The sequence below is a fragment of the Oncorhynchus mykiss genome, chromosome 5, assembly GCF_013265735.2.
Source record: "Oncorhynchus mykiss isolate Arlee chromosome 5, USDA_OmykA_1.1, whole genome shotgun sequence".
Lineage (NCBI taxonomy): Eukaryota > Metazoa > Chordata > Actinopteri > Salmoniformes > Salmonidae > Oncorhynchus > Oncorhynchus mykiss.
In genome coordinates this window covers 74,615,974-74,636,659 of record NC_048569.1, presented here as the reverse complement: position 1 = coordinate 74,636,659, position 20,686 = coordinate 74,615,974, and the positions used below count along the sequence as shown (strand labels likewise).

Below are 20,686 nucleotides of genomic sequence, written 5' to 3'. Positions count from 1 at the left end.
TCGAATACAACAGGTGTAGTAGACCTTACAGTGAAATGCTTACGTACAAGCCCTTAACCAACAATGCAGTTCAATAAATAGAGTTAAGAAAATATTTACTAAATAAACTAAAGTTTTTTATTTAATTTTAAAAAAGTGACACAAGAAAATTACATAACAATAACGAGGCTATATACAGGGTCAATTTGCGGGGGTAGAGGTTAGTCGAGGTAATTTGTACATGTAGGTAGGGGTAAAGTGACTATGTATAGAAAGTGACTATAGACTATGCATATAGCACACATGTACGCGTGCACAAACAAACACACACACACACACATTTCCTAGCATTACTTAATACATCATTAGGCCTATTACAGTCTACAGCAATAATCCAGAAATATAATTCATGAATTGTGATGACCAGTTACGAAATGTTGATCAGGATGGCCACATTTATTGACTGCCAATAAGAAAAGATGACCTGTGGAAATTACATACTTCTACTTAGAAGCAAACATCCACAAGGGGGCATTGAAATGTTTATGGTTTCAACTGGAGGAATTTTGATATATGAGCCTAAACAGTGTTTTTTCCCAGACCGGTTTATTGTTTGAACCCAGCATCATTCAAAATGAAGTAATTTCAGTAGCCTATAATAAGCCCATAGAAATGAATTAGAATAGGCTATCTATGGTTATGCCACTGTTCCTGCTTTTCTACTGTAACATTGTTACACTAGTGCACCCAAGTGTTATACTAGGGAAATTGTGTTTCCATAGCTATAAGGCTGACAATGAGGACTTGTGAAGAGAAAAATCAACAAACTCTGCATAATCAACAAACGTGCTTTGTGAGAAGGTGTTAAAGTTCACAGACAGTCATTGTTATGTAAATGAGTGTTGAAAAGTACCAGTGACCTGGCTTTGGCCCCGTGAGAGCAGATCCAAGCATGGCCCGACAACGCCTAGATCACACCTACAAAGTCATTGCGTAATGGTACACCAGAAGTACATTCATTTCCAATGGAACTGCATTTGCCTTGCAGAATCGCATTGCAGAGGCAGTTGTTGTGCGTTCTGTATGGTGCATACATTGAATAAATCAAATCAAACTGATTTGTCACGTGCGCCGAATACTACAGGTGTAGACCTTACAGTGAAATGCTTACTTACAACTGCATTGTTGGGTTGTAAGAAAAATAAGAGTTAAGAAAATGTTTACTAAATAAACAAACATTGTTTTTTTTAAGTAACACAATAAACTAACAATAACAAGGCTATATATAAAGGGGGGTACCGGTACCGAGTACAGGTTAATCGAGGTAATTGAGGTAATATGCACATGTTGTAAGGGCTTTCGTCATCGGATGAGGAAGAGTAGTCGGACCAAAGCGCAGCGTGGTAAGTGTTCATGTTTGTTTATTGAACTGAACACTAATACAAAATAACAAGAGAATAAAGAAACCGAAACAGTCCCGTAAGGTGCAAACACTAAACAGAAAGTAACTACCCACAAAACCCATGTGGGAAAAAGCTACCTAAGTATGGTTCCCAATCAGAAACAACGATAGACAGCTGTTCCTGATAGAGAACCCTACCCGGCCAAAACAAAGAAATACAAAACATAGAAAAAGGACATAGAATGCCCACCCAAATCACACCCTGACCAACCCAAAAATAGAGACATAAAAAGCTCTCTACGGTCAGGCCGTGACCCATGTAGGTAGGGGTAACGTGATTATGCATAGATAAAAACATTTTTTTTTTAAACAGCGAGTATGAGCAGCGTTAATAAAGTGGGGAGGGGGGGGGGGGGTCAATGCAAATATGGCTTTTATGGCTTGTGGGTTGAAGCTGTTAAGGAGCCTTTTGGACCTAGACCTGGAGCTCTGGTACTGCTTCCTGTGCAGTAGCAGAGAAAACCGTCCATGACTAAGGTGGCTGGAGTCTTTGACAATTTTTAGGGCTTTCCTCTGACTCCACCTGGTATAGAGATTCAGGATGGCAGGAAGCTTTGCCCCAGTGATGTACTGGGCCATACACACTACCCTCTGGATGCCCGAGCAGTTGCCATACCAAGCTGTGATGTAACCAGTCAGGATGCTCTCGATGGTGCAGCCATATAACTGTAGTCCATGATCATCTTCTTTGTCTTGATTACATTGAGGGAGAGGTTGTTGTCCTGGCACCACACTGCCAGGTCTCTGACCTCCTCCCTATAAGCTGTCTCATCGTTGTCGGTGATCAGGCCTAGCACCGTTGTGTCATCGGCAAACTTAATGATGGTGTTGGAGTCGTTGCTTGGCCACGCAGTCGTGGGTGAACAGGGAGAACAGGAGGGGACTAAGCACGCATCATTGAGGGGCCCCTGTGTTAAGGATCAGCGTTGCAGATGTGTTGTTGCCTGCCCTTACTACCTGGGGGCGGCCCGTCAGGAAGTCTAGGATCCAGTTGCAGAGGGAGGTGTTCAGTCCCAGGGTCCTTAGCTTAGTGATGAGCTTCGAGGGCACTATGGTGTTGAACACTGAGCTGTAATTAATTAACAGCATTCTCACGTAGGTTTTCCTTTTGTTCAGGTGGGAAAGGGCAGTGTGGAGTGCAATAGAGATTGCGTGATCTGTTGGGGCAAGCTTGACTGGGTCTAGGGTTTCTGGGATAATGGTGTTGATGTGAGCCATGACCAGCCATTCAAAGACCTTCCTGGCTACAGACGTGAGGGCTACGGGTCAGTAGTCATTTAGGCAGGTTACTTTGGTATTCTTGGGCACAGGGACTATGGTGGTCTGCTTGAAACATGTTGGTATTACAGACTCGATCAGTGACAGGTTAAAAATGTCAGGGAATACACTTGCCAGTTGGTCAGGGCATGCTCCGAGTACACATCCTGGTAATCCATCTGGCCCTGCGGCCTTGTCAATGTTTACCTGCTTAAAGGTCTTACTCACATCGACTATCTAGAGAGTGATCACATATTCATCCAGAACAGCTGGTGCTCTCATTCATGCTTCAGTGTTGCTTGCCTCGAAGCGCGCATAGAAGTAATTTAGCTCATCTGAAAGGCTTGTCACTGGGCAGCTCGTGTCTGGGGATTCCTTTGTAGTCTGTAATAGTTTGCAAGCCCTGCCACATCTGAAGAGTGTCAGAGCCGGTGTAGTAAGATTAAATCTTAGTCCTGTATTAATGCTTTGCCTGTTTGATGGTTCGTCAAAGAGCATAGCGGGATTTCTTATAAACGCTCCTTGAAAGTGGCAGCTCTACCCTTAAGCTCAGTGCTGATGTTGCCTGTAATCCATGGCTTCTGTACAGTCACTGTGGGGACGACGTCATCGATGCACTTATTGATGAAGCCGGTGACTGACCAGATGAATCCTGGAACATTTTCCAGTCTGTGCTAGCAAAAAAGTCTGGTAGCTTAGCATCTGCGTCATCTGACAACTTGCATATTGAGCGAGTCACTGGTACTTCCTGCTTTAGTTTTTTCTTGTTGGAGGGTATCAAATTGTATGCGGAGAATGCTTGACAGAAATGGTAACAGAAATGATAGCGTAAATCCTCGATCACACCTACAGCGTCATTGCACAAAATGGTAAATAGCATCATCTGGATATGTGTGCAACGAAAGTTCAATATTCACCTTCTGCTACCATTTCTGTCAATCCTTCTATGCATACAATTTGATGCATACATTCAATAGCAGCATTCCATTGAAAATGTATGTACTTTTGGTGTACCAAAACGCAATGACGCTATCAATGTGATAGAGGCGTAAGACTCGGGTGCCTGGCTGTGTAGATGGGTAAAACACCGGAAATGAATCAACCTATAGAAATGCACCATGGTGAGACTTCTAAACAGCAGTTTAGGAGAGCTCTCCAAGTTCCAAACAGACTGCATTACTGACATGCTGACCACACGCGAGCGTTGCAAAATAAATGTACACATACATGTTATTCAATCATTGCACCCACACTGCTCACTCGTCTCAACGAGCTTCTGCATGGCTAGGTGCTAAAATAGAAATAGGTTCTATTTGTGACACTCAACGCGCTGCAATTGGCCTCTCCCATCTCCTCATTGGTTTTTAGGAGCATATACCCACGTGCCATCTACTCACTGGTGTTTAGGAGCATATACCCACGTGGGTGATTGAAAGATGAACTGACGTCCACATTCCAGTCGGTTGTAGTAATGCACTGTAAAGTTGGTTGCCAACCACCATATAAAGTCCAAAGAAGTAAAAAAGAAGCCTGAGGAAGGAGGAGAGATGATGAGAAAGGAATTTGGTTTTCCCGTTTCATCTGTGGATTAATTGTCAGAGTAGAGGACCTTGTGGATTTCAGGTAAATAACAACCCAATGTTTATATCCCAGGACAAATTAATTAGCAACAGCAAGCTAGCTAGCTAAATTGTCATAAATGTTCAATTATTTTCGACCTGTCCTCAAATTAATATAATTGGTTGAGAGTTTGTTTTGAAATTTCAACCTGCGTGTCCTGATTGTCTGGTGTGGGGGTTCAAAATCAACATGCGCGTGATGGAGCACGCAGGCGCACGGTTTGGTCAGCATGATAGGCTATACGAAGAAAAAAACATTGTTTTATGCACAAAAGTATGTGGACACCCCTTCAAATGAGTGGATTCAGCTATTTCATCCACCCCCTTTGCTGACAGGTGTATAAAATCGAGCACACAACCATGCAATCTCAACAGACAAACATTGGCAGCAGAATGGCCTGTACTGAAGAGCTCAGTGACTTTCAATGTGGCACCCTATAGGATGTCAGTTCGTCAAATTTCATCCCTGCTAGAGCTGCCCCTGTCAACTGTAAGTGCTGTTATTGTGAAGTGGAAACATCTAGGAGCAACAAGTGGTAGGCCACACATTATTAACGCTACAGCATACAATGAAATTCTAGACAATGCTGTGCTTCCAACTTTGTGGCACCAGTTTGGGAAAGGCTCTTTATTGTTTCAGCATGACAATGCCCCAGTGCACAAAGCGAAGTCCATACAGAAATGATTTGTTGAGATCTGTGTGGAAGAACTTGACTGCCCTGCACAATGCCCTGACCTCAACCCCCTCAAACACCTTTGGGATGAATTGGAACCCCGACTACGAGCTAGGCCTAATCGCCCAACATCAGTGCCTGACCTCACTATTGCTCTTGTGGCTGAATGGAAGCAAGTCCCCGTAGCAGTGTTCCAACATTTAGTGGAAAGCCTTCCCAGAAGAGTGAAGGCTGTTATAGCACCAAATGGGGGACCAACTCCATATTAATGCCCATGATTTTGTAATGAGATGTTCGATGAGTAGGTGTCCACATACTTTTGGCTTTTACGTAAGGTTTTACAGGGATGGGCAGCTCTGGTCAAGGTGGGGGCCACAAAAAATCTGAACTCATCATGAGGTGCCGCCGTTGCTTGCGAGTCTGTCTACCCACATGTGCATATTGCAATTTTCTAACAAATTTCATACAATTATACCATTTTTTCCATGCGACTGAGAGGAAAATTTGCAGTTTTAAAGCTAATTTCCTGCAACTCTATAAAACACATTTTTGCCATAGGGTGGAGAGAAATGTTTTCAGTTTTTAAAAGGATATCTGAGGGCCTTCAAAAGGAGGGCCGGGGTCCGCATGCAGCCGCAGGCTGTCATTTGCCTATCCCTGCTCTACCCAGTGGTCAATGCATGGTATAGGGCTATCTGTCCCCTCTAGCCTGTCCAGTGTGCGGAAACGTGGTCTCCCAACTTGGCAAAAACTGATTGAATCGAAGTTGTTGTTGCCACGTCATTTCAACAACATAAATCAATGTTACAACGTTGATTCAACGTGGAAAACTAATTGGATTTGCAAAACATCATCAACATAAGGGAATTTTGTATTTTTTTCATCCAACTTTTAATATAACTCCAATGACGTGAGGACATTTTTTAAATTGATTTAATGTTGAATTGACGTTAGTTGACAACTCAACCAAATGTAAATCAAAACTAGACGTTGAAATTAAGTATATATTTGTTTCGCAGTGAGCAAAGGCTGCAGCCCATGCAAACACAAATGTCCTTATCTTAGTATTCTAACAACATGAAAATATATCGTGTATACATCTTTCTTTGGCTTAAAAGTTTCGCCCAGATGACAGAGAACACAACCTGTAGAGATCTGAATAACTGATATGAATTTATAGGTTTAACTTCACCTGGCTCAGTTGTGTTGATGTCTGTTGATGGGTGTTGCTGGGCGGGCGACCTGCATTTGCACGACCAGCGGAAATGACACAGTGACTTAATTGTTTGCTCAAACCTGGGGGGCAAAAGTCATTCTAGTTCTGGGTATTTGCCATCATCCCTTTTTCTTATTTTTACTTTCTCTGAGTTAGGTAACCAACTGAAAGAGAACATGTTGCCATTTGCATTGTTCCTCATTTTCAAAAGGTATTTTGTTATCTTAAAGTTTTGTAAACGTTGGCCTGCAATTGTAAAGCGAAATCATATCTTAACCACTCATAAATCATTTGTCCACAAATTACGGGTCGTGACGCCCATAAGATAAACCCTTTGCAGGTGCCTTTTAGACTTATGAGACCAACCATTCTGCTGGCAAAATGCCTCTTGTGTTAGTTATAGCCTATCACACAGGCTATATGTGGAACAAGGAGGAAAATTATAAGCATTGTTAATTAATCTGCATATTAAGTAGGCTAAAGGTAAGACATGTCTTAATCATATTATTGGCTAGTTCTAGCGTATTGGTATATTTTCAGTCATTCAACACGGTCATTCATTGATACATAGTCTGCGTGTAGGCCTCCAATTAATGAATGTATGCTCTGTTATCCTAACATGCGTTTAAAACGCAGAGAACAGGTAAATCATTTCCAGTGGGCTGTTAACAATGGCAACTATTGTGTATCTAAAATAAATTAGACAATACATTCTGAAGTAAATGGATACTCTTATCCATTTTAATTAAAATTCCAGATATTTTCAGTCATTTAAAATTGAGCAATTTTTAACAAAATGTTAGTTTATGAACATGACAAATAAATGAATTACTCGCAAATTTAGCAACATTATATATACGCACAAGACAAAGAATTGAATAGCTCTCAAATTCAAATTGTAAAATGTCCCTATAGCCACATCATAGGCCTAACGTAGGCTATAAAGTTTAAGCACATATAGGCCTATCATTTTATAGACAAGTGCAACAAATAATCTGGATGTCAAACCCAGGGTCATATGCTGCTATCCTAACGTGTTATCAATCCTTATTGGAAGACTCCGGTTCATGGTGGTCAGAGGGGCTTCGTTTTTTCGTTTCTTCTTTTTTCCACTTCATCCGCCGGTTCTGGAACCAGATTTTGATGTGTCTCTCTGTCAGTTTAAGTGTGGTGGCTAGTTCATATCTGCGGGGCCTGGATATATACTTGTTAAAGAGGAACTCCTTCTCCAGCTCCAATAACTGAGCCCGGCTATACGCGGTGCGGCTCCGCTTGTATTCGTCCCCGTTCTGGGAATAACCACCTTAAATTAAAAGATACATACATATAAAAAGTGTGTCGTTGTTCAGTTAATCTATCTAGACTGTGTTTGCATTTTTACGCTAATGCTATAACCTTGTTTATTTCAGGTTAGGCCAAGTTTTGAGGCCTTGTGAAACCTTTTCTTCCATCTAATCATTTTACCTGTCAGACAAAATCGCGTCACAACTATGTATGTTATAAAATTGCACCTATAAAGTATTCTGCTCACCTGGGAGTGATTGGTATGAGTGAACTCTGGAGCTCCTCATCCAGGGGAATGGCACTTGTGCCGGGGACTCTACCTCCACCACTAGGCTGTCTCCTAGATGGTAGTCGTTCGGTACACGACCCTGACCTGTCAGGTATTCCTGTTCCTGGGTCTGTGTCTGAACAGGCCTCGAGTACTGACAGGGAGGTAGATCGTAGGGCAGTAAAGTTCCCTTGCTCCGGTGCTCGACAGAGGCACAAGGGGGCATGGGGATCCGTACCTGCTCGGTGTCACCGCTGTAGCGGCAGGAGGGCGGGTTATAGTCATACTCTTCCGGTGACTGCTGTTGGAAGCGCTCACCGTCATAGTAAATATCCGAGGTATCCATTATTGAGCAGATTTTCCCAGCGATAATTTTTACAGGATGTCCATGTACGTCCCTGCAATATATCCTTCAAGTGAGGCCACAACTTGGAGTGCACCTATGAGTGAATACCTATCCCTAGTCACGTGACTGACACAACTCATAACTGGCTATGGGCCAGATTGACCAAAGTTTGCACTGGTGCAAAGTTGAACCTGTTATTTCCAGAGGGGAATGAATCACAAACAAAAGAGAACATGAAACATACGTTATCCTCATCTTTAACCTGAAACATGAAAAGTTCCATCTTTTAACCCATTTCTTAGGTAACAGGTGCACACTTCGGAGCACTACAATCGCTTATGGTTACTTAAACCCACCATGTTCCATATTTACTGAATGAAATAATATTTATATTTACATAAATATTATTTCGACAAGGACAGATTCTTGGAGGCACACAACGTTTCTATTGTGTCAGGTGGAATTACACAGAAGCATATTCAAATGCTTGAGTTCAATATGACTTGTGGCATGGCATGTACTTCGGCCACCTTTCGTAATCAAATGGGTGTATAATTTATTTCCTTTGTAAATATGTAAAGCTGTCATTCTGGCTTAGCTGATAAAATAACACTGGCTGCTTTTATGGAACTACTTGAAACATATGTAAGTAGCGCAGTGATTAGTAATGCTGTTACACACACAAACACACACACACAGTCACTCAAACACACACACAAACACACACACACAGACACTCAAACACACACACAGACACTCAAGCACACACACACAAACACATGCACACACGTGCCATTATGATAGTGACACAACTGAATCGAATAATTGGCCTATAACATATCTATACTGCGGTGGTATAGTTATTCATAAGTCACTTGGGCTAAGCCTACATTACTCTCCATAAAAAAAATGTGTTTAAGATATAATTATTACCTTGCATGGGTGTCCAATTTGGGCTTTGTGAAATGTATGTATATTTCAAGGATGTATATCGTCATATTCTGTTCGTTGTCCTCTGTTTCGGAGAGCCATATTCATTAATTCAGCGACTAAATGCAGTTGATGATTTAAGAGGCACGCTCTAACCCAACAAAATAATGGATTTTAAAGTGGTTGACATTTTAGAAAAGGCCTATTCTGAAGAGCATGACAAAAGCTCATGGCACATATTGTGTGGTGACCGGGCTCCCACTAGATTAAGTCACCAAAGACGGCATTGATGGGGCACGTGTCCAGAATTCACAGTTTCATCATCATTTGAAACAAGCAACTCACTGGACACTCCTGGACCCCTGCCTTTACCAGGGCGGGATGATTCATCGCCACTCGAAGCACTTGGACTCAGAAGAGAGGGTTGTCACATTTATCGAGGGCCAAAATTGTACTTGCAGATTCATGACCAAAGCAGAGGTCTCCGCAGGCCAAGACAAAACTTTTTCTCTCCTTTTCTCATTGACACTTGAGTTTGCTCTTATATCTCCACACGAGACAGCAGCTGCACACTGGTGAAAAGCAGTCGTATTAATTGTCTTTTGTAATGCGTAATTGCCACATTTTCAATAGTAATTATATCGTCTTTGGAGTGCTGGTTTTGGTGGCTATTGTATTTGAACAGGCCTCATACCTCATCCAAAGTAACAATGTCTCAATTTTACATTCCACAATATTTTGGGCTGAGTTACGGTTTAGACTTTAGACCTATAATTGCATTATTTTTCTATTAAGGCATTTTATAAATCGACCATGCAAATTAAAAGTATGAAAGTCATGCCACACGAATTGGGGCAACTGCTTCATGCTATTGCTTTTCTTCTGATTTTAGCCAAAAACGCGACTGTCCTTACACGCCTACTATGATAGTGTTTTTGAGAGTTTACTTTGTCTCTCCAGCTAGTCTTGTCATGGCCTGAAGGTATAATACACATGAGCTTCAGGCTATTATAGCGTACTGACAGTTCGAGGTCAGGGCCCATCGGTCTGAAAAGGGGGAGACTTTCCCAAAACTGCAGTTAGCTTCATTGTCAATCGGTTTTAATGGGCCGGTGGTCTTTCACTTTCACACCTGCGAGGGGTAAAATCTAATTTGATTAATAGGAACTTCAATATATATTCATTAGGTGGCTTTCGCTCAATAATATATGATCACCAGCGGGATGTGAAAAGAGACCATTTATTCCCGGTCTGAATGGGCCTGCGTGGGACCAAAACTTCACCTGCTTCCCCTCTCAATTAGGAATGTATCCCAAACTCCGACTGAAACGAGTTAAATTAACCGTTAGCTAATTTCCTATCGCCCTTCTTACGCAGTCATTCTATTTCAGCATGCCCCCTCAATTTACCATAAGTTGAAAGGTTCAACTAGTGCTTAATGAAACAGTGACTAAATCGTTCTCTCGCGCTCAGAGGAACCCTGTAGCTGTCTCTTCAAAGCCCCCAGAGTCTGCAGCCGTCGGGGGTCCACTGCTAAATGCGAGTCCCAAGACAGGACAATCTAACCTGTCAAAGCCTTTGCCCAGTTCTATATATCCTTGTTCTGTGGTTTCGAAGGAATTGCAGCATAATCAGCCAACGTGGGACTGAAACTGCAATTAAACTCATTTTGGACAAGCAAAATCTCTTCAAAAGCGAACATAACATGGATGATCGAGGCTATTACCCCGGTTTAGCCCTGGGCTTAATCCGATAGGTCTTTGTGGGCAGGATACATTATGGGCCTAGTACTTCATATAGCCTCTAAATAAAGTCCAGGTATCAATAATAACGTCATAATAATGAGGGTGTTAATAAAAAAGAACAATACTACTACTACTAATAATAATAGCATCATCATTATAATAACTAATGTAGGCTACTTAAAACAAATTGACATATAAAACATGATTAGGCTCTATTTCATTTCAGAACACCATTTTTTTTATTCGAGTCTTTTATTCGAGTCTGAGTTTAAATATGGTCAGTATAGGTTAGGCTACATGTTCGTTTTTCTCTAATGCTATAATGTGTTATAACTTTTAATAATTACCCATTTTGGCTATTGTCAGGCTATACGAATATACTAACATGTAAATACTGTTTTTTAAATGCACCAGAGAATAAATTGGCAATAATTCAACTGAAACTCAGCTCTAATATAATAATCTAAAACTGACCCCTAAAGTTATGCTTTTAGCCATTAGGGATACCATAGGAACCATAGGCCACAGCTTTTATATTCGGACTGTTTTTCTTTTCTGCTTATGATTGGGGGGATGGGAGTGTGTGCGTGTGTCAAATCAAATCAAATCGAGACCCTTTTAGCCATTAGGGATACCATAGGAACCATAGGCCACAGCTTTTATATTCGGACTGTTTTTCTTTTCTGCTTATGATTGGGGGGATGGGAGTGTGTGCGTGTGTGAGAGAGAGAGAGAGAGAGAGAGTCAGAGAGTTGTTAAGTATAGACAACATCAACTTAACTCTTTAATTAAGTGCCAGTATAGTTCATTAACAGGTAATGCACTCCTTGATGATATCTTTTATCAACCTGTTACCTAATCAGAGAGGGACTCAATATAACATGTAACATGGTTAACCCGAGCAGGGCACTGCCAAAACCAGCTCTAAGAACAGACAGAAAATGTCAAGATTTATAAAACTATCAATCTATTCTTGATCATCTTAAAAAGAGTACAGTACATGCATTTGGCTGTAAATGAAGGTGAACGTGGATGTAAATCTAATACTGTTTATATTAGTGTCTCTGATCACCTGCATATGATGACATTAATGTGTCCCTTGAAATGGTCTCATGAGAAAATTCGTGCAATTATTATATTAAATTGACTATTTATTCAAAATACAGACTCAACGTTGATTTCTTGACAATTATATCATTCAAACACAAAAGCTCTAACAATAGCCTTTAAGGGCCGAATCAAAGATACACCTGCCAACCGGTCAAAAAACATAGCACGTCCATTTTTGTCTGAGATACAACTCACCAAAGTTTTATTAAAATAAATACAAATATACATATTATTTACATAATAGTCTACTAAGCACATACAAATTCACGTGGATAAATCAGATGTGAAACAGAGTAGATCAACGGCTGTCATAGCCACATCGGATAAATATGATATTTATCTAATCACATGGAAGAGGAAAGATACCAAGCATTGTATGACAACTACTGAGGATGTACAACTTTGACGTTGGTTGAACCCTGAATGATTTAACATTACATTTATGTTTCTAAATGTTTTAACAAATAAAACATGTATTCACAATTTGTTCATATTTGACAGTTAACATAAAACGAATGACAAATAAGCCTACACGATTTAACCAGAGGGAACCAAATATATTCCCAATAGTTCTTCTCAGACTGGAAGTAGCATATCATGGCCATGAGGTCGTCTGGTATTGCTGAATCCGTGTTGAACAAGGGTAGACTATGCCAGTAGTGTAATGGAAGTATGTATAGTGTGAGATGGCCTCAGATTGGGGAGATCTCTTTCTCCTCTGACGCTGATGCAGGGGATAAAGATTCCTCGTCCTCAGACCTCGGGTAGTCCGTGTGACCACTTGCGCACTTGCAACCGCTGTGCGCGCTCCTCTGTGTGCCCTTGCCCTCCTTCTTGTGTTTCACCCTCCGGTTCTGGAACCAGATTTTCACCTGCTTCTCCGAGAGGTTCAGATACGTCGCAATTTCGATTCTTCTGAGCCGGGATAGATACATGTTGGAGGAGAACTCTCTCTCCAGTTCCAATAGTTGCGTGCTGGTGAAAGCCGTACGCATCCTTTTGCCATTCTGGATGTGATTGCTCTCAGAGGCGGCTGATGGAGACAGCACAACGATTTAGCCACATCATTGTTCTATTCACAGTTCTAACAGTGCACTACATACTTTATGCAATAAATGGCATTGGTTGTACTGTGTGTAATTGCGCGTAATTGGATAGACTAATACGAAATAACAAACATTATAATGTTTGTTATTTCGTATTTGTTATTTCGTACTAGTCTATTAAATTACGCATAATATATGTGGTGCAATTATGATATGTTGCTCTAATTTCAAAGTTTTAATTGACAGGTTGTTACATTGCGTTGAATTGCAGATATGCAGATATGCACAACATATTCTTACCTATGGAGAGACAGTGGTACCTCCTGGGGTCAGTGACGCTGTACGTAGGCGTGCAGACAGGTGCGTGTCCCAGCGCCGGAGACTGTTGGTGGTGTGATATCCTCTGACAATATTGGGGCTCCGCTCCCGGGAACTGACTCTTCAGCATCGAAATGCCGCTGCGGGGAGAGTGGAGATGGGACGTGACGCAAACCGGGCAGACGCAGAAAGTGCCGGTCTTCCTGGATGGGCACACCGGCGCGTTGACCGTCATCATGGTGGGCGAATGCATGCTGATGGGGATGAAGAAGTCTTGTCCGGGATGCTCGTTTAGAGGTGCGGGTCGCACGGTGTCCTTAATAATCAAAGAGTCGACATAAAAGGATCTAGACATGGCTGCAGAACGATAAGCGGTCAGTCAGTATTGGTGCTTGCACAAGATGTTGACCGTTTCTCATCTGAAGCCCTCAGGATCTCGGAAGGTCCTTATGTTTGATGGTTAAACAAAAGGGACCCCGGAGAGGGCTGGCCCTAGCGTCACCCACGTGCGCAGCCGGCTCCCAGGGCTTCAGTATACTGCAAGTGGCTCAAACCACGTGATTTCTCAGAGAACTTCCAATCAAAATCTCCACATTCGCTCGTTTTACCCCCAATATAGTGAAAAGTCGTGTTAATAACAAGTCACTCAAAAAAACATAATATGAGTAGTTATCAAAGTTTATCTATAGCATCATCAGCTACCTGAGACAATAGTGCCCACATCTCAAGCAATATATTGTTTCTGTGCCGTAATGTAATTTGATGAAGAAAATAATATTTCAAATATAAAAATCCATATTTTATCTAAACAACAATCCGATTTTAAATTAATTTAAACGGTTTCATTGATTAAGGAATAGCAACAGAACAAACAGCCTAAATTGGTCGGGCGATGGAGTCTCCAAGGTATCGAAGTGTTCGATAAGGATTCTGGCCCATGTTGACTCCAATGCTTACCACAGTTGTGTCAAGTTGGCTGGATGTCCTTTGTGTGGTGGACCATTGTTAATACACATGGAAAACTGTTAAGAGTGAAAAACTCAGCAGCTTTGCCGTTCTTGACACAAACCAGTGCGCCTGGCACCTACTACGATACTTCCTTAAAAGACACTTGAACCTTTTGTCTTGCCCATTCATCTTCTGAATGTCACACGTACACAATCCATGACTCAATTGTCTCAAGGCTTAAAAATCCTTCTTTAACCGGTCTTCGCTCCTTCATCTACACTGATTGAAATAGATATAACAAGTGACACCAATAAGGGATCATATAGCTTTCACCTGGATTCACCTGGTCAGTCTGTGTCGTGGAAAGAGCAGGTGTCCTTAATGTTTTGTACAGTCAGTGTATATGGTCAATTCAGACGTAACATTGAATTGTCCCAAAAATTGTCTGTACACCTGTTCATGATCGATTCAAATGTGAACTTTGACCGATAGGCTACAAATATTCATATAACAGTAGGCCTCTATAGCTAAAATTGATCATAAACATCTGCAATAGCCTATTGGAGTTGAAAAGCCCCATGCCCCATACCAACCTCTAATTTCATATCAATTAATCTCCAGCCTCTGAATATACTGTAGCTCTCAGCAAACTCACATACAAAACACATGCATTATCTACAATGTGAGCAGTTGCCTTGGGTAGCCTATGGGTGATGATTCCTGTACTGTTTGTTACCAGACTTGATCGCCCATAACACTGTTGGCCTAAACAATGAGCTCTCTATTAGCAGGGATTCAAACCAGCGTAATGCCTCCAGTTGGTTATTCGTTTTGTTTTAAATCCCAATTATTTTGAAAACTATGCTTAGATAATTACTTTATAATTGACATAATTGTATGGCCCAAGCCTTGTATATTGTGACAATGAGAGTCAATCTACTTTTCTGAGTTTATTTGTGGAAATGCGATTTGAATTGTAAATCTCGTGACTACCTGGACTAAATATAATTGCAGTTTAATCATACCCTGGATGCGTTCCTTTGGTAAAGATTTCAGGTCCAGCAATTAAAGAATTATGAATGCCTCTGTCTGGGTTGTGACTATTTGATAGCGATTAGAATTAAATTAGAAAGTGTTCATTACGCTGGGTTTCTGCCGGGTAAACAGGCAGCTATTTCAGAAATGCATTAATCCCTTATCTTGTGACAATAATTAGCGAGTTTGATCTCCAGGCGGGTCACCAGTGGGTTTACCTTCTACTTTCATCTGCGGACTAACGCCTCGAACCTCCAGACAGAGCGCATGGAAGCGAGCGGCGTGCGCGGTTTCCGAAGTTTAATTGTGCAAATATTACAAGCGTAAACATCCATTCAGTCTCTTGAGCAAAGGACAAGTATGCATACAAGAGTTCAGTTTAAGGATTGCAATATTGAGGTAAAACTGGACTATAAACCGCACTACGTTGTCTATACATTTTCCAATGAAACTAGGCCCATATATCCAAGATCATACAATTACATTTTTGTGGGGTTTACAACTGTTTGCTCTACGTGTAAATTAGCCGTATAAGAGAGGGGAACATGGTCAATTCGTTGTCTGCTTAATTTGGGGAAGCAACCAGTGGGTGACCAGTGCTCATACGATTTTAATTGGCATCTTTAAACGAATTAGAATATGACTTAATACAGGTATACATTACAGAAAACAAACACGTCTGTCACGCAGACTGTAATTGCTATAATAAAGTGAACACGGTGTATGACATGAGAAGCGCAATGGGTTGTTGTGGTACGGAGAACAGTGAACAGTTTCCAGAGAGAAAGAGAGAGAGAGAGAGAGGACAAACCAGGCGGAATGATGTGTGGCGCGCGCCCTCATCACACTATCCTAGCTCCAATATTATTTTTCCATAATTCTGCACGATAAAATTTCATTGTCTATTAAGTAATCCCACAAATGAGATCCTTTATGAGGCTATAATGAGCTCTAATTGCCACGACCAGTCGAGCCACGTGGAAGGGTTTAGCAGGCATTAAGCCGTCGGGTACAGAGCACAGGCTGTTACCTAGCCATTACTTTCATAATTCAAGAAGAAAATTAGTCCATTTAAGGTAAAAATCCTTTGATTATTTTTATTCTGCTTGGGGTGACAGGACTACAGCTTTGTCCGCTTCAGTTAAAAAGCGGCTGCAGCAAATGGGACCGTTACCAAATCACCCCCTTAAAAACGAAACGTCTGAGTTTGAAAGAATGTCAGAAATCCATAAAGCTCAGAGGGCCCCACTGCAATGAGTTCCCTCTCCCATGTTGTGTGCAAACGATATAATCATTCAGCAGTTACTCCATTCAGCCCTATTCAAGTCATGTTGATGTGGCAATTAATCATGTGCCCATTAATTATAATGAAGATCAAATTAGTAATAAATCACACTTTAGGAATTAATGCACACTGCTTAATCCTCCACATATTAGCTGTTGATATTTTCCTTGTTAGTGGGAAGATAAACCAGGCCTTTGCTTGTTTGTGATCAACAAACTGTTAGGCTGTTAGTTATTAGGGATACCATAAGAACCATATGCCACGGGTTTCTATTCTGACAATAATGTTCTTATCTTATGGTGTGGTGGGGTGGGAGGGGAGGGGGGGGGGGGGCACTGCTTTGAGTTTCTCAGAAACAAAAACACACAAACGTGTTAATGTGCTTTGCTGAGGCAGCCCCCTCTCATTCACAGTCCATATTATACCGTGAAGAAGTCCATTAATGTTTTGTTGAACAAGCGTCATTAACTTGTTGTATCAACGCCTTTTTACAAAAGTTGCATTGTTGCACAGGGCCGGCTTGCGGCCCATCTTGGCCAATACAGTGGGTGATTTCCTCCTTTATTAGTAACCAGGCAACAGATCCTGAATACCAAAACTGAATAGAAACACTCGGGTTCTCAATATAGTTTTCAATGGTGATGGAAAAATGAACAATGATCCTGCAGACAACATAATGCCACGCAGTGACTTTTCATTTACAATTATCTCGTTCATGTGAATAGCAGCTGCAGTGGCTACTCTCCATCTCATGGGTTTCAGTGAAAAGAGAGAGTGAGAGAAAGAGCCAGTAGGAGAAGTTGAATAGGATTCTGCAGGAGTCATGGTCCCACTCAGTGTGGAATCTAATTTATATCTCAATTAATAATTTGATCTCTATACAAAAATGAGTTAGAAATAAAAACGTTTTCTTTAAGTGCATCAAACCATCCATCAGTTCATGCTATGAGAGAGAATTTGGGATATTTCTGTGCACAGAACATCAGATAAACATTAAATGTGGAACTAAACCCTGAATAACAATTTTACATCTGCATTTCTTGCTGTTTGGCGTTTTAGGCTGTGTTTCTGTATAGCACTTAGTGACATAGGCTGATGTAAAAAGCGCTTTATAAATACACTTGATTGAATAACAAAATAAGGGTTTTGCTCCTCATTCAGAATTGTTAAACCTGGAACTTAGTAGGCCTACTCTGGCAAACCATTTCTAATAGGTGATATAAGGCTTTATTCACTGTTTTACCCTACGTTTAAATAGAAAACACCATTCCAGGCAATCCTCCTCAGGACAGTGACACCCACAACACTGGGTGAGCCTTGTGAACCAAGCCACTTACAGGCCCTCTTTGTCGACCGAAGAGATGCGCTTGGCTCCCACTAATTAAAGCAACGTTTCTAGCTCTCACCAAGCTGCTTAGCCGAGACACTCGAGACTGAAGTGTGTCCGTCAGGCAAGAAGTGTCTGGACGTCCACACAAACAAACACAGAAATATGTCTGCGTTTCAATACCATGCTCAATTAAGGAGAGTCTAGAAAACGAGATAAATACCAACCGATGGTTGCCTCCTCTCTTCCCCTTATTAGGGCCCAGTCCCCCTCTCTGCCTCGTCTCTTCCTTCTAAAAGACTAAGCAAATAGTCATTACTGAGCCAAAACGATCTACAGAAAATAAAATAGCCCTTATAGCAATCTCCTCTTGCTTGAGTTGCCAAAGAAAAGACCTGAATATTCATCCTCCTTTTGCTCAGAAGATGTTTCAGACGTTGCCCTGTGATGCTTCTCTGTTCTGTCATCACTGTTGCTGTTAATGGTTATTGTTGTCTGCATTTGGGAACTTATTATTGGGGACATGCACTCTCTTACTGGTCACTCTGGACATCAAGACCCTGTTTTTTAATGGGTGGTCTTTTACCATAACAGCTACATTGTTGAAGCCTGCCTCTGTACACCATACACCAAACATTTCATTTTAAATCGTGGTCTCCACTATTTCCCGCCAGCAAAACACACAATCACAGAATATGCACAATTTGTGTAATAGAGACAACCTTTATCTTTCCATCCATGGAGAGCAAAAATAATAGTGGAACAATCAATGTATTAATTTATAGCAGTGATGATCAGTTTTAATTTTCTCTATTATTTATAGTCATGACAATTTCTTGGCCTATACAGTGGGATGGTATTATTGATGCTCGGCATGCTTGGAGTATTCTACAGTGGGTTGTTCACAAGTTCAACATAGATGCATGTCTGAATTTCATCCTTACAGGTTCTCAGCCATTCACCCTCTTGTCAAGCACCTGCCCCACAACAAGAGGATGATTCTGACTTCCTGCTTGGCTTTGAACCAGGAAATGTATCCCAGAGTGAGTGAAGGCTCTCCTATCCATCTAGTTACCCCACCCATCTCTCCCAGAACATAAAAGAGGTGATATTGTAACCGTTTTCTGCTTCTGAAAGGGGAAATCCCTAGGATTGAGCTTGTGTGCTGGAGCGGAAGCAGTCTGGAATGTTTGGCCAGGCCATGTCTTTTGTCACCAGGCCTCGGCTGAATAGGCATGGGGTACAATCTGCTCCTGTGGGCTCAGGAAAAGCCTATAGCCAGCTGATGGAAGCCTTCACTCTTACACCTTTTATAGCATCCTACACCTGTCAATCATTTAGTCCTGTCATAAACAAAGGTTTCCTTCATTATCAGTCAGTTGTTATGCTGGGGGATTGTACAAATAAAAAGACAAAGGATTAGCACAAAATGATTGATGATAATATGTCAAATGTTCTAGATATTTCAATGTGTGGCCCGTGCACTGTCAGCTAAATACAGGTTTCCATCGCATATCGTAGTGAATAGAACGCCCATTACTGGGATTTAGAGGATGTTTTAAAGGGCAGGCGAATGCTCTGGTGATTCAGGCTCTTGTGATGTTTAGCAAATTGACACAATAGGCTTTGATGAGGAGGAAGTTTTATTTCTTTCTAAATAAATAATTTATCTTTCTGATTTATTTTTCTTTCAGTGCAGTTTCCCATCCTCAGACGAACTATTGATTGGATAACATGTCAGCCTCATCCAGAGAAGTGTTTGTCGTTACGCTGATGTTCATCATTGCCAGTTAGTGTCCGCTACCATGTCCCTTCAACCACATCCCAGGCCTTCACACAGGCAGGCAACACCACTATATCTGAGGCAAATGAGAGGAGAGGCCATACATCCCTAGTCTCCTAATGACCCTTCACCCATCTGGATGGGCAAAGTCACACATCTCTTAATTGAGATTGTGTCTGCATTTTTCCACCTATTATCCACTGTGTTATTCTAATGCGACACTTAGCAAGATGTGCTGAGCAGAATAGGAGGAAGAGAGGGGGGTTAGCGGTCAAGATCCAGCCCCACACTGGGCCTATGCCATACTGTACTCATTTAAACAATTGAGTGCATCAATTTGTTTTTTTGTCTGTATCTTTCTTAAAGCTGTTGTCACTTCACTGCTCGTTTGTATTCATTTCACAGAGCTGCTAGCACAATCAGACATAATTGAAATGGTCTTTGTTTTATAAAACAAAGCTCAGTTCTTCTGTTACATCTAGAAAGTGCTTTTTCGCCATGTAGAACTTAGAGGGAAATTATTCTCTCTCTATTTGTAAGAGATGACTATCAGCCAAGCTCAGCTCCAATGATTCATTTACATCTGTTTGCATATTTAAAAATTTTAATTTTATGGCCCAATGTGAGGTCTAAAAGATACAGTACTCTCTGCTTTTAAGATAAAGTGAGATTTAACAGCTGATAGTTGCCAAAAAAATGCTTGATAGAATCCTTCCTATGTCATAATACTTTGCTTATACGAATTAAGCAAACAGTTATTAGAATCAAATTGCTACAGATGTAGGATCTTGATTTGAGCCAGTTTGCTACAGCAACAAGAATTGTACATTATTATGTGGATTATAATTAATAGGCATTTTTTTTGTAGGAGTTGATACATTTTTCGTTAGGGCAAATCAAGTCTGACGTTTTAAAGTAGGAATTGCAAACTTTAGAAGCGTTTTTAGAAGCTTAGTGTGTACGTCATCAGGTCTTATTGTTCCTAAAGTCATCTGAGGTTTTATATGTTTACATGAATTTCAGCTAATACATGCTCTTTGTGTGTTCCCATGCT

General features: G+C 41.1%; 2 protein-coding genes across 2 annotated transcripts; both read right to left on the bottom strand.

The window, feature by feature from the left end:
- Positions 1-5,986: 5,986 nt before the first annotated feature.
- LOC110522886 (pancreas/duodenum homeobox protein 1-like) lies at positions 5,987-8,233 on the bottom strand. The gene is made up of 2 exons (XM_021601335.2): positions 7,739-8,233; positions 5,987-7,510 (listed from the first exon to the last, which is right to left on the bottom strand). Exons 1-2 carry the CDS (start codon positions 8,103-8,105, stop codon positions 7,248-7,250), a joined length of 630 nt encoding a protein of 209 aa, XP_021457010.1. The 5' UTR covers positions 8,106-8,233; the 3' UTR covers positions 5,987-7,247.
- Positions 8,234-12,070: 3,837 nt separating this feature from the next.
- On the bottom strand, positions 12,071-13,609 carry LOC110524557 (GS homeobox 2). Its single transcript, XM_021604333.2, has 2 exons — positions 13,237-13,609; positions 12,071-12,923 (listed from the first exon to the last, which is right to left on the bottom strand). The coding sequence occupies exons 1-2, from the start codon at positions 13,607-13,609 to the stop codon at positions 12,583-12,585; spliced, it is 714 nt and encodes a 237-aa protein (XP_021460008.1). The 3' UTR covers positions 12,071-12,582.
- Between the last annotated feature and the right edge of the window lie 7,077 nt (positions 13,610-20,686).

Coding starts and splice junctions, on each gene's coding strand:
- LOC110524557 (XM_021604333.2), bottom strand. CDS start 13,609: ATGTCTAGATCCTTTTATGTCGACTCTTTGATTATTAAGGACACCGTG. Junction 12,924..13,236: donor GTACCACTGTCTCTCCATAG/GTAAGAATATGT, acceptor TGTCTCCATCAG/CCGCCTCTGAGAGCAATCAC.
- LOC110522886 (XM_021601335.2), bottom strand. CDS start 8,105: ATGGATACCTCGGATATTTACTATGACGGTGAGCGCTTCCAACAGCAG. Junction 7,511..7,738: donor CTCATACCAATCACTCCCAG/GTGAGCAGAATA, acceptor TTTTAATTTAAG/GTGGTTATTCCCAGAACGGG.